The sequence below is a fragment of the Chiloscyllium plagiosum genome, unplaced genomic scaffold (assembly GCF_037043375.1).
Source record: "Chiloscyllium plagiosum isolate Xiang-an unplaced genomic scaffold, Cpla_swu_hap1 HiC_scaffold_45, whole genome shotgun sequence".
NCBI classification, from domain to species: domain Eukaryota; kingdom Metazoa; phylum Chordata; class Chondrichthyes; order Orectolobiformes; family Hemiscylliidae; genus Chiloscyllium; species Chiloscyllium plagiosum.
This window is the reverse complement of record NW_028270183.1, coordinates 26,083,635-26,097,554: the sequence shown is the minus strand read 5'-3', so window position 1 is coordinate 26,097,554 and position 13,920 is coordinate 26,083,635. Positions and strand designations below refer to the sequence as shown.

General features: G+C 52.4%; 1 protein-coding gene across 1 annotated transcript in view; it reads right to left on the bottom strand.

The window, feature by feature from the left end:
* Positions 1–13,920, bottom strand: part of pkn1a (protein kinase N1a) — a 120,072-nt gene that overhangs the window by 88,406 nt on the left and 17,746 nt on the right. Inside the window, exon 3 of the mRNA XM_087983185.1 lies at positions 10,093–10,202. Within this exon, the coding sequence (XP_087839311.1) occupies positions 10,093–10,202 (110 nt within the window). The remainder of the gene's footprint in view (positions 1–10,092; positions 10,203–13,920) is intronic.

The window sequence follows — 13,920 nt, the reverse complement described above, 5'->3', positions numbered from 1 at the left end:
ACCAGTCTTGGACAGGCTTGCACTGCAACTTTTGATAGAACATTTCCGGTTCGACAGTCCAAAACAATTTTGTCAAAGGTGAACAGCAATCAGTCCGGGAGAAGGTGCTGCAGATGCTGGAGATCAGAGTGGAGAGTGTGGAGGTGGAAAAGCACAGCAGGTCAGGCAGCATCCGAGGAGCAGGACAGTCAACATTCGAGATGAAGAGCTTAAGCCCGAAACGCTGATTCTCCTGTTCCTCACATGCCGCCTGACCTGCTGTGCTTTTCCAGCAACACACTCTTGACAGCAATCAGCCCAGCACCATTTCCAACCTTGCCCCAGCCTGAATACCCAATTTTAACTCCAACTTTCTGTTCTACTTCTTGCCTCAACTCCACAAGTTCTGAACTTGATGAGTCTGCCAGTCAGCACCTATCAAAGATCTTCGGAAAGTCCATCTACTGCATTGCCCCTTGGTTACTTTTGCTGCAGGAACTTCCTCAATGGTGAGACTGCAGAGCTCTAAGAAACAGAGGGATCTGGGTGCCCTCGTGAATGAATCACAAAAGGTTAGCATACAGGTACAGCAAATAATTAAGAAAGCTAATAGACAGTTATAATTTATCACGTGGGGAACTGAATACAAAAGTAGATACATGATGCTTTCGTTATAAAGAGCACTGGTGAGATCACTTCCGTGCACGGTATGGTGCTTAGTAGTGATAACTTTATTTAATAAAGGATGTAAATGCATTAGAGGCAGTTCAGGGTTTACTAACCTAATACCTGGAGTGAGTGAGTTGCCTCATGAGGAAAAGTTGGAGCTGCCCTGGTTTTAGTAGAGGAAGAAGAGGCTTGAGGATTACTAAGAAGGAAATACGCAGAGGAAAAATGAGGTACGAAGGTAAACTGGCCAAGAATATTAAGGAGGATAGTAAAAGCTTTTTTAGGTATGTGCAAGGCAAAAAAATGGTTAGGACAAAAATTGGGCCCTTGAAGACAGAAACAGGGGAATATATTACTGGGATCAAAGATATGGCAGAGGAATTAAATGGGTACTTCAGATCTGTGTTCACTTGGGAAGACACAAGCAATCTCCCTGAGGTAACAGTGGCTGAAGGACCTGAACTTAAGGGAATTTATATTTGCCAGGATTTGGTGTTGGAGAGACTGTTAGGTCTGAAGGTTGATAAGTCTCCGGGGCCTGATGGTCTGCATCCCAGGGTACTGAAGGAGGTGGGTCGGGAAATCGTGGATGCGTTGGTGATTATTTTCCAGAGTTCAATAGATTCGGGGTCGGTTCCTGAGGATTGGAGGGTGGCTAATGTTATACCACTTTTTAAGAAAGGTGGGAGAGAGATAGCAGGTAATTATAGACCAGTTAGTCTGACCTCAGTGGTGGGAAAGATGCTGGAGTCTATTATAAAGGATGAAATTACTGCACATCTGGATAGTAGTAACAGGATAGGACAGAGTCAGCATGGATTTATGAAGGGGAAATCATGCTAGACTAATCTTCTTGAATTTTTTGAGGATGTAACTATGAAGTTGGACGAGGGAAATCCAGTAGATGTAGTGTACCTGGACTTTCAGAAAGCTTTTGATAAAGTCCCACACAGGAGGTTAGTGAGTAAAATTAGGGTGCATGGTATTGGGGGCAAAGTACTAGATTGGATTGAAAATTGGTTGGCTCATAGGAAACAAAGGGTAGTGATAAACGGCTCCATTTCGGAATGGCAGGCAGTGACCAGTGGGGTACCGCAGGGATCCGTGCTGGGACCGCAGCTTTTTACAATGTATGTTAATGATATAGAAGATGGTATCAGCAATAACATTAGCAAATTTGCTGATGATACAAAGCTGGGTGGCAGGGTGAAAAGTGATGAGGATGTTAGGAGATTACAGGGTGACCTGGACAAGTTAGGTGAATGGGCAGATGCATGGCAGATGCAGTTTAATGTGGATAAATGTATGGTTATCCACTTTGGTAGCAAGAACAGGAAGGCAGATTACTACCTAAATGGAATCAATTTATGTAAAGGGGCAGTACAGAGAGATCTGGGTGTTCTTGTACACCAGTCAATGAAGGCAAGCATGCAGGTACAGCAGGTAGTGAAGAAGGCTAATAGCATGCTGGCCTTCATAACAAGAGGAATTGAGTATAGAAGCAAAAAGGTGCTTCTGCAGCTGTACAGGGCCCTGGTGAGACCACACCTGGAGTACTGTGAGCAGTTATGGTCTCCAAATTTGAGAAAAGACATTCTGGCTATTGAGGGAGTGCAGCGTAGGTTCACGAGGTCAATTACCTTACACTGAAAGACTGAAGCGACTGGGCTTGTATACCCTTGAGTTTCGAAGATTGAGAGGGGATCTGATTGAGATGTATAAGATTATGAAAGGATTGGACACTCTGGCAGTAGGAAACATATTTCTACTGATGGGTGAGTGCCGAACCAGAGGACGCAGCTTAAAAATACGGGGTAGACCATTTAGGACAGAGCTCAGGAGAAACTTCTTCACCCAGAGAGTGGTGGCTGTGTGGAATGCTCTGCCCCAGAGGGCAGTGGAGGCCCACTCTCTGGATTCATTTAAGAAGGAGTTGGATAGAGCTCTCAAAGATAGTGGAATCAAGGGTTATGGGGATAAGGCAGGAACAGGATACTGATTAGGAATGATCAGCCATGATTATATTGAATGGCGGTGCAGGCTCGAAGGGCTGAATGGCCTACTCCTGCACCTATTGTCTATTGATTGAAACACATGATTCCTGAGAAGCCTTGACCAGGAAGGTGCAGAGAAGATTTAGATTAGATTACTTACAGTGTGGAAACAGGCCCTTCGGCCCAACAAGTCCACACCAACCCGCCGAAGCGCAACCCACCCATTCCCCTACATTTACCCCTTTTACCTAACACTACGGGCAATTTAGCATGGCCAATTCACCTGACCTGCACATCTTTGGACTGTGGGAGGAAACCGGAGCACCCGGAGGAAACCCACACGGACACGGGGAGAATGTGCAAACTCCACACAGTCAGTCGCCTGAATCGGGAATTGAACCCAGGTCTCCGGCGCTGTGAGGCAGCAGTGCTAACCACTGTGCCATGTTTTGTCTTATGGGAGAACCGAGAACTAGGAGTTGCTGTTTAATAATCACAAGTCACCTGCTTAAAGCAGAAAAGATTATTTTTTCTCTCAGAAGAGCGTGAGTCTCTTCCTGAAAAGCTGGTGGAAGCCAAGTCCATGAGTATTTTAAAGGTGGAAGTGGATAAATTCTTAAATAAAACAAAGAACTGTGGATGTTAGAATTCTGAAACCAAAACTGAAAATGCTAGAGAAACTCAGGTCTGGCAGTAGTGGAGAGAGAAAACACAATGAAAAAATGGTCACAAGACACAAAACATTAACTCTGCTTTCTCTCCACAGATGCAGCCAGACCTGCTGAATTTCTCCAGCAATTTCCGTTTCTAGTGTGGATAAATTCTTGTTCAACCAAAGGGTGAAAAGTTATCAGGAGTAGGCAGGAATGGGAATTTGAGATTGCAATCAGATCAGCCACAGAACATAGAACAGTAGAGCACAGGAACAGGCCCTTCAGCCCATCATGTCTGTAATAACCACGATGCTATTCTAAACTAATATCCCATCTGCCAGCACATAGTCCATATCCCTCTATTCTCCATCTGTTGTTGTTTCTATCTAAATAATTCTTAAACATTGTTAACATATCTGCTTCTACCATCTCCCCGGCAGCATACACCAGACATCTACTAACCACTGTCACCTTAAACCGACGCTCCCTACACTTTGACATTCCCACCTTATCCATGTCATTCTTTCACAAGCCAATATAAAACTGAAGGGATTTATGCTTGGCGATAGAAGTGACAATTCTTCTACTACAAGGTCGCAGGAAGGCATCTTATCATAGCATCCGTACAGTGTGGAAACAGGCCATTTGGCCCAACAAGTCCACACCAACCCTCTGAAGAGCATCCCACCCAGACCCATTCCCCTGCTATATTATTCTACATTTACCCTGATTAATGCACAATTAACAATCAAATGTTACACACTCAGCATCTCCAACTTTATATACACACACAAACCTTTAATTCAGGTCTTTACAAAGAGGCATCAAATACTAGAGCAAGAATCACAGACTCTATAGTTAGGCTGCTGCTGCACACCACACTTTAGGAAGCTTGTTAATGCACTGAGAACATTTAAAAGTAGATTTCTAACAGTGCAGTGGGTAGGGATGCCAGTTATGAGGAGAGACTGGAGAAGCTGACATTGTTCCCCTTTGAGCAAGGCAGATTAAAGGGAAAGTCAATTCTTTCAACATGATCTTGGATCTCAGACGTAGTAAACATGGAGAGTGTGTTTCCAGTGTTAGCACAGTTAATAACCAGAGGACTCAGATCTGAGGAAGCCGCTAAAAGAACAAACTGGGAGGTAATTTATATGTGCTGAGTTATGATGAGGAGGAAGGCAAGGTGCCTGAAAAGACAATGAACAGTAACTTTCTAAAGACAAGTGTGTGCATACCTGAAGGGAACACATGCACAGAGAGCAGAGGAACAGCAGAGAATTCGCACCAAGTCTAATGCTCCTGCATAGAGTCAGTACAGGAACGAAGGGCTGAATGACCTTCTCTGCTATCGGATTCCACATTCTCACCCCTGTTCAGCATAAATGCCTGAACATCTGCTTTCATCGTTTATTCGATTGCACTGCCCTTCCGAAGTAATGAGGCAAAGTAAGTGTTCAAAAATTCTAATTCTTTTTTTCACTGCCTGAGGCACAGTTGTGTGGTCAGTCTGCAACTTCAGTAATGGGGACCAAGGGAAACAATCCAGGTCCTGGAACATCCCTGTCTATAAAGCTTTTCTGTGTAACCATTTGTGGTATTGTCCCATCGTACTGTTCCTTATCCATTTACCTGACCACAGAATAGTTCACTACTACAGTTTATGTTTTTTGACAATAGAATATGGTAATTTCTCTTTGTTTGAGTGACCTCTGAGTCTTTGCCGACCCACCTCAGACTTCAGTGTATGCCAGTTGTCAAACTTACCTTCATTTCTTAATTTGTACATTGGTATTTTCATGTGTCCTCATTTGTTCTTATCCTTTTAGAGAATATATATTTCCTGAGCTCTATACAGCTTTTCAGTGTTTTTCCACAGATAATTTATCTTTGTGTCTTTCTCATGGTATTGCATCTGGTGTCAATACTTTCTTTCAGTTTCCTTCTCTAATTCCCATCTTCATTTGTTCAAAATTTGCTTTTATTTCAAACTCTTGCATGAGTTTTGATGTCTCTTTAACTGTATTGTCACCTTTTACTGTTGTATATCTTATCTGGCCTAGTTTATTTCCCAACGCAGCTTCCTGGGCCTAGATATTTTTCCCCGAGTGCCTTGGCTCAGTTCTGGTCCCCAGGAATGAAGTTGCAAACTGACTGGAGAACTACACCTCAGATATGTATTCTCCTGATATAACAAGTTGTCATAATTGCTTATTTTGTTAATTGCTGTCGGGCAAGGTTCAGATATCTGCCTTTGTCTACCCCAGTCCAACACTGGCACTTCCACATCAGGGCAAGGTTCAGTACACAGCTGACAATCACCTTTCACCTTAAGACTTATCCAATTCAGTTAGATTGGTACCAATCAACCACTGGGTAAGAGTCTGCTTCGACCTGGCCTGACTTTTACCTGCCACAAAGCTACCAGTTCACAACAGTCATTGGAATGTCTATGTTCCTGTTTCTTCATACCTGACTGGCCCCATCATGCAGGTTCGGACCTTTTGCATTCCTCTGGCTGACCATTCAGGAACACTGTACTGTATTCACCTCCCATGTCACCACACAACCAACTCTGTCAAACTCGCCACGCCTCCTCCTGTAACAATTCCTGGGGGCCCGACACATGACCGAGACAGCACATTCAACTCTGGCCCAGAACGTTTTAGGTCCGACACCAACACTAGAGACTCAATAAAATGTAGAAGGACATTTCAGTGCAGCCAGAGTGCAACACCACGCTATATGTCAAGCGATCCCCTAATCTGAGACCATATCCCCTTGCTCAACTGGATACAAAGGATCCCATGACTTGATCTAGCAAATTAAATGTCATTTTGCGTATGATACAAATGTACGTTTATGGATGTGGGTGTGCTCACTGAGCTGGAATGTTCGTGTTCAGACATTTCGTCACCATGCTCGGCAAGATCAACAGTGAGCCTCCGGACTGATCCAGGTGAGTCATCCAGAGGCCCACTAACGATGTTACCGAGTATGGTGACAAAACGTCTGAAAATGAACCTTCCAGCTCAGCGAACAAACCTAGTTCCAGAAGCTCAACCTCAGCTACAAATCTTCTCAAAACCTCCAGTATACTTTTATCACAGTGAAGCACTTTGAGCTATTCAGAAGTTCGGATAACAATTCCATTGCATTGTTCAGCACTGATGCCCAAGGATAATACACACACAGTACATGATCTTCCACAGACTGTACACGCCCCTGCACTGACCCGGATTCCCCACAGACCGTACACCCCCCTGCACTGATCCCTCAATTTCCCACTGACCGGACACGCCCCTGCACTGACCCCCTGACTCCGCACAGACCGGACACACCCCTGCACTGATCCCCGGATTCCCCACAGACCGTATACCCCCCCGCACTGACCCGATTCCCCACAGACCGTACACTCCCCTGCACTGACCTCCCGATTCCCCACAGACCGTACACTTCCCTGCACTGATCCCTCAATTTCCCACTGACCGGACACGCCCCTGCACTGACCCCCTGACTCCGCACAGACCGGACACACCCCTGCACTGATCCCCGGATTCCCCACAGACCGTATACCCCCCCGCACTGACCCGATTCCCCACAGACCGTACACCCCCCTGCACTGACCTCCCGATTCCCCACAGACCGTACACCCCCCTGCACTGATCCCTCAATTTCCCACTGACCGGACACGCCCCTGCACTGACCCCCTGATTCCCCACAGACCGGACACACCCCTGCACTGATCCCCGGATTCCCCACAGACCGTATACCCCCCCGCACTGACCCGATTCCCCACAGACCGTACACTCCCCTGCACTGACCTCCCGATTCCCCACAGACCGTACACTTCCCTGCACTGGCCCCGATTCCCCACAGACCGTACACCCTCCTGCACTGACCCCGATTCCCCACAGACCGTACACCCCCTGCAATGACTCCCCGATTCCCCACAGACCGTACACTCCCCCCTGTACTGACCCCCCGATTCCCCACAGACCGTACACTCCCCCCTGTACTGACCCCCCGATTCCCCACAGCCATACACTCCCCTGCACGGACCCCGATTCCCCACAGACCATACACCCCCCCCTGCACTGACCCGATTCCCCACAGACTGTATAACCCTCTGCACTACCCCCCCAATTCCCCACACACCGTACATCCCCCCATGCACTGACCCGATACCCGACAGACGGTACACTCCCCTACACTGACCCCCCGATTCCCCACAGACCGTACACCCCCTCAGCACTGACCCGATTCCCCACAGACCGTACACTCCCCTGCACTGACCCCCTGATTCCCCACAGACCGTACACTCCCCTGCACTGACCCCCTGATTCCCCACAGACCGTACACTCCCCTGCACTGACCCGATTCCCCACAGACCGTACACTCTCCTGCACTGACCCCCCGATTCCCCACAGACCATACACTCCCCTGCACTGACCTCCCGATTCCCCACAGACCGTACACTCCCCCTGCACTGACCCCGATTCCCCACAGACCTTACACTCCCCTGCACTGACCCCCCGATTCCCCACAGACCGTACACCCCCCTGCACTGACCCCGATTTCCCACAGACCGTACACTCCCCTGCACTGACCCGATTCCCCACAGACCGTACACTCCCCTGCACTGACTCCCCGATTCCCCACGGACCGTACACCCCCTTCACTGACCCCCCGATTCCCCACAGACCGTACATTCCCCTACACTGACCCCCCGATTCCCCACAGACCGTACATTCCCCTACACTGAGCCCCCCCATTCCCCACAGACCGTACACTCCCCTGCACTGACTCCCCGATTCCCCACAGACCGTACACTCCCTTCACTGACCCCCCGATTCCCCACAGACCGTACACTTCCCTGCACTGACCCCCCGATTCCCCACAGACCGTACACTCCCCTGCACTGACCCCCCGATTCCCCACAGACCGTATACTCCCCTGCACTGACCCGATTCCCCACAGACCGTACACTCCCCTGCACTGACTCCCCGTTTCCCCACAGACCGTACACTTCCCTGCACTGAGCCCCTGATTCCCCACAGACCGTACACCCCCCTGCACTGAGCCCCTGACTCCCTACAGACCGTACACTCCCCTGCACTGACCCCTCGATTCCCCACAGACCGTACACTTCCCTGCACTGACCCCCCGATTCCCCACAGACCGTACACTCCCCTGCACTGACCCCTCGATTCCCCACAGACCATACACTTCCCTGCACTGACCCCCCGATTCCCCACAGACCGTACACTTCCCTGCACTGACCCCCCGATTCCCCACAGACCGTACACTCCCCTGCACTGACCCGATTCCCCACAGACCGTACACTCTCCTGCACTGACCCCCCGATTCCCCACAGACCGTACACTCCCCTGCACTGAGCCCCTGATTCCCCACAGACCGTACACTCCCCTGCACTGACCCCCCGATTCCCCACAGACCGTACACTCCCCTGCACTGAGCCCCTGATTCCCCACAGACCGTACACTCTCCTGCACTGACCCCCCGATTCCCCACAGACCGTACACTCCCCTGCACTGAGCCCCTGATTCCCCACAGACCGTACACTTCCCTGCACTGACCCCCCGATTCCCCACAGACCGTACACTCCCCTGCACTGACCCGATTCCCCACAGACCGTACACTCCCCTGCACTGAGCCCCTGATTCCCCACAGACCGTACACTCCCCTGCACTGACCCCCCGATTCCCCACAGACCGTACACTCTCCTGCATTGAGCCCCTGATTCCCCACAGACCGTACACTCTCCTGCACTGAGCCCCTGATTCCCCACAGACTGTACACTCCCCTGCATTGACCCCTGAAATACCACACATGGTACATTTGCCAGAATAAATCCCTGTGATTGCAAACGGTACATTCTCACGCAGCACCCTGTTGGTTTTGGAACGCATGTCCCTGAACTATGAACATGGTTTTGCACATTATTAGTCCAATGACAATACTGCTCCTCCACCATCTCCTCAAAAGCAGCGAGTACACTCTCAATGGACTGCAGCAATTCAAGGAGATAGCGTAACATCCACATTCGGAAGTGTAATAAATGCTGATGCAGCCAGTGACCTCCACTACTTTGAATGAAGAAAACAAAACTAATCAATCATCTTTTCTGGTGCTTATATCTCCACAGAGTTTACCAACTCCCAAACTATTAAGAGAACCATAAAGCCGATGTTAATAGTGCCCCTCCTGTAGCCTCGGTTTAATTGTTACTTGAACAGCACTCATGTAAACAATGAAAGCAGGAAATCATCATGATTAAAAATCACAAAGAGGGACTGTGATGTGTGCTCTCATTCAGAGAGCTACTTCAAAGAATAGTGGGTGGCACAATGGCACAGTGGTTAGCACTGCTGCCTCACAGCGCCAGGGACCCGGGTTCAATTCCCACCTCAGGCGACTGACTGTGTGGAGTTTGCACGTTCTCCCCGTGTCTGCGTGGGTTTCCTCCGGGTGCTCCGGTTTCCTCCCACAGTCCAAAGATGTGCAGGTCAGGTGAATTGACCATGAGAAATAGTGTAGGCAAGGTGCATTAGTCAGGGGATATATAAGGTGATAGGGTCGGGGAATGGGTCTGGGTGGGATACTCTTCAGAGGGTCAGTGTGGACTTGATGGGCTAAATGGCCTGTTTCCCCACTGTAGGGATTCTATTAATTCTGTGAAAGCACTTTCCTTCAGATCGTATCCTTCAGCATTCATCTGGAGATCAGGCCGGAGAGAATCTATGGCTGACTTGCAGCTGATCAGTCATACTCACACGCTCCAGCTCCACTGTGAACGTTTGATTCCATGATTGTTCACCAACTGTTTTCCATGCTGTCTGCCCCACAACGGTATTATCCAGTTTGAGGACGGCGCTCACATCATCTGGAGAACGAGTAGGTGGTAGGTTAGAGCTCATCAGAACCACCAGCTGGTCACAAAGAATATCAAGGATCAATCCTGCTCTTCCCTGGGTGCTGGCTCCAGCCAAACCTCCATTAGTCCACCCAGAGCACGTGAACTCCCAACTGCTCCCCCAATTCTGTTTAACAAGGTGCCAAATGAAAGGCTGGTTAACAATATTGAGGCCCAGGAATAGAAGTGCCAGTATCAGTTTGAATAAAAATAAAGTTGGCTCAGGGACAAAATTGCTTTGTGATAAATGGTTCTTTTTCAGACTGGAGGATGGTAAGCAGTTGGATCAATGCAGAGAATACTCCTTTCGAGTTTATTTATATTTAACATACATTTATTATCAAACTAAGCAAATGACAATGACTCAGACATCGGAATACAAGGTGAAGTTTAAACATTTGCTAATGATCCCAAACTTTGAAGGGTAGACAACAATGAGGACGATGCAACAACTCTGATCAGTAAGAGGAATGCAAAAGCAAGTGGCCTATGGGGCAATGGACCCTTCTGACAGACAGAGAGGCAATATCGACTTAATGGCATAATGCTCAAGGATGTACAGGGTCACACAGAACCTGGGGCTCCTGTGCACAGCGCTTAGAAAATGTCAGAACACACAGAATGATTAACAAAACAAATGGGACTTTGGGTTCATAAATCCATAGATATCCTGAGAGCAGTGAAGTAATGCTGAACTTTAATAGGGGAGGCCTCACAGCACCAGGGACCCAGGTTTGATTCCAGCCTTGGGTGACTGTTTGCACATTCTCCCCGTGTCTGCGTGGGTTTCCTCCGGATGCTCCAGTTTCCTCCCACAGTCCAAAGATGTGCAGCTCAGGTGAATTGGCCGTGCTAAATTGCCCGTAGTGTTCAGGGATGTCTAGGTTAGGAGCATTAGTCAGGGGTAAATGTAGGATAACAGAGGAGGGGTATGGGTCTGGGTGGATTACTCTTCAGAGGGTCAGTGTGGACTTGTAGGGCCCAATGGCCTGTTTCCACACTGCAGGGATTCTATTCTATTTAACAATGATACAGTAATATACTGTACCCTGTTCTGGTCACTATAATTTAGGAAGAACGTGATGGTGCTGGACACGATGGGGAGCATGGCTTACCAAGGGTGAAGGAATCTGGCTACAAGTGAACTTGGGATTCTTCTCCTTGGAACAATGTAAATTGAAGACAAATTTGACGGAGATGTACATGTTTATGACAGATATAGATGAAGTAAACCTGTTCCTGTTAACTGATGGTACAAGGACCAGGGAGTCACAGTTGGGAAGGTATGGTAATATAGAAAATAGGAGTAGGCCATTTGGTCCTTCTAGTCTGCTCTAGGGGGAAAGGGAGTGGGGGGGGGGAAGGGAGTGCGGGGGGGGAAGGGAGTGCGGGGGGGGGAAGGGAGTGCGGGGGGGGAAGGGAGTGCGGGGGGGGGAAGGGAGTGCGGGGGGGGAAGGGAGTGCGGGGGGGGGAAGGGAGTGCGGGGGGGGAAGGGAGTGCGGGGGGGGAAGGGAGTGCAGGGGGGGGAAGGGAGTGCGGGGGGGGAAGGGAGTGCGGGGGGGGAAGGGAGTGCGGGGGGGGAAGGGAGTGCGGGGGGGGAAGGGAGTGCGGGGGGGGAAGGGAGTGCGGGGGGGAAAGGGAGTGCGGGGGGGAAGGGAGTGCGGGGGGGAAGGGAGTGCGGGGGGGAAGGGAGTGCGGGGGGGAAGGGAGTGCGGGGGGGAAGGGAGGGGGAAGAGAGGTTAACCAGGTTAGGATAGTTTCCCATGGAGTTTAGACGAGTGTTTTGTGGAGGTGGGGAAATCTCAGATATTTATAAAATTTCTAACAGGGTTAGACAGGGTAGATGCAGGGAGGACGTTCCTGGTGGAAGTGGTTGATGCCAAAGCATTGGCTAGATACAGCGCTCAGGGCGAATGGGACCACAGGTTACGGGGGGAGAGCGGGATGGGGTTACGGGTGAGGGAGGAGAGAGCGGGATGGGGTTACGGGTGAGGGGGGAGAGCGCGGGATGGGGTTACGTGTGAGGAGGGGAGTGCGAGATGGGGTTACGGGTGAGGAGGGAGAGCGCGTGATGGGGTTACGGGTGAGGGGGGAGAGCGCGGGTTGAGAGCTACGGGGGGGGGGGAGAGAGCGCGGGATGGAGTTACGGGTGAGGGGGAATAGAGCAGGATGGGGTTACGGGTGAGGGGAAAGAGAGCAGGATGTGTTTACGGGTGAGGGGGAGAGCGCGGGATGGGGTTACGGGTGAGGGAGGAGAGCGCGGGATGCGCTTACGGGTGAGGAGGGAGAGCGCGGGATGGGGTTACGGGTGGGGGGGGGGGGGGGAAGTGCGGGATGGGGTTACGCAGGGAGAGAGCGGGATGGGGTTACAGGTGAGGGGGAAGAGAGCAGGATGGGGTTACGGGTGAGGGGGAGAGCGCGGGATGGGGTTACGGGTGAGGGGAGAGAGCGGGATGGGGTTACGCTGGGAGAGAGCGGGATGGGATTACGGGTGAGGGGCGAAGAGAGCGAGATGGGTTTACAGGGAAAGAGAGCGCGGGATGGGGTTACGGGGGAGAGCACGGGATGGGGTTACGGGGGAGAGCACGGGACGGGGTTAGGCGGGGAGAGCGCGCGGGACGGGGTTAGGCGGGGAGAGCGCGCGGGACGGGGTTAGGCGGGGAGAGCGCGCGGGACGGGGTTAGGCGGGGAGAGCGCGCGGGACGGGGTTAGGCGGGGAGAGCGCGCGGGACGGGGTTAGGCGGGGAGAGCGCGCGGGACGGGGTTAGGCGGGGAGAGCGCGCGGGACGGGGTTAGGCGGGGAGAGCGCGCGGGACGGGGTTAGGCGGGGAGAGCGCGCGGGACGGGGTTAGGCGGGGAGAGCGCGCGGGACGGGGTTAGGCGGGGAGAGCGCGCGGGACGGGGTTAGGCGGGGAGAGCGCGCGGGACGGGGTTAGGCGGGGAGAGCGCGCGGGACGGGGTTAGGCGGGGAGAGCGCGCGGGACGGGGTTAGGCGGGGAGAGCGCGCGGGACGGGGTTAGGCGGGGAGAGCGCGCGGGACGGGGTTAGGCGGGGAGAGCGCGCGGGACGGGGTTAGGCGGGGAGAGCGCGCGGGACGGGGTTAGGCGGGGAGAGCGCGCGGGACGGGGTTAGGCGGGGAGAGCGCGCGGGACGGGGTTAGGCGGGGAGAGCGCGCGGGACGGGGTTAGGCGGGGAGAGCGCGCGGGACGGGGTTAGGCGGGGAGAGCGCGCGGGACGGGGTTAGGCGGGGAGAGCGCGCGGGACGGGGTTAGGCGGGGAGAGCGCGCGGGACGGGGTTAGGCGGGGAGAGCGCGCGGGACGGGGTTAGGCGGGGAGAGCGCGCGGGACGGGGTTAGGCGGGGAGAGCGCGCGGGACGGGGTTAGGCGGGGAGAGCGCGCGGGACGGGGTTAGGCGGGGAGAGCGCGCGGGACGGGGTTAGGCGGGGAGAGCGCGCGGGACGGGGTTAGGCGGGGAGAGCGCGCGGGACGGGGTTAGGCGGGGAGAGCGCGCGGGACGGGGTTAGGCGGGGAGAGCGCGCGGGACGGGGTTAGGCGGGGAGAGCGCGCGGGACGGGGTTAGGCGGGGAGAGCGCGCGGGACGGGGTTAGGCGGGGAGAGCGCGCGGGACGGGGTTAGGCGGGGAGAGCGCGCGGGACGGGGTTAGGCGGGGAGAGCGCGCGGGACGGGG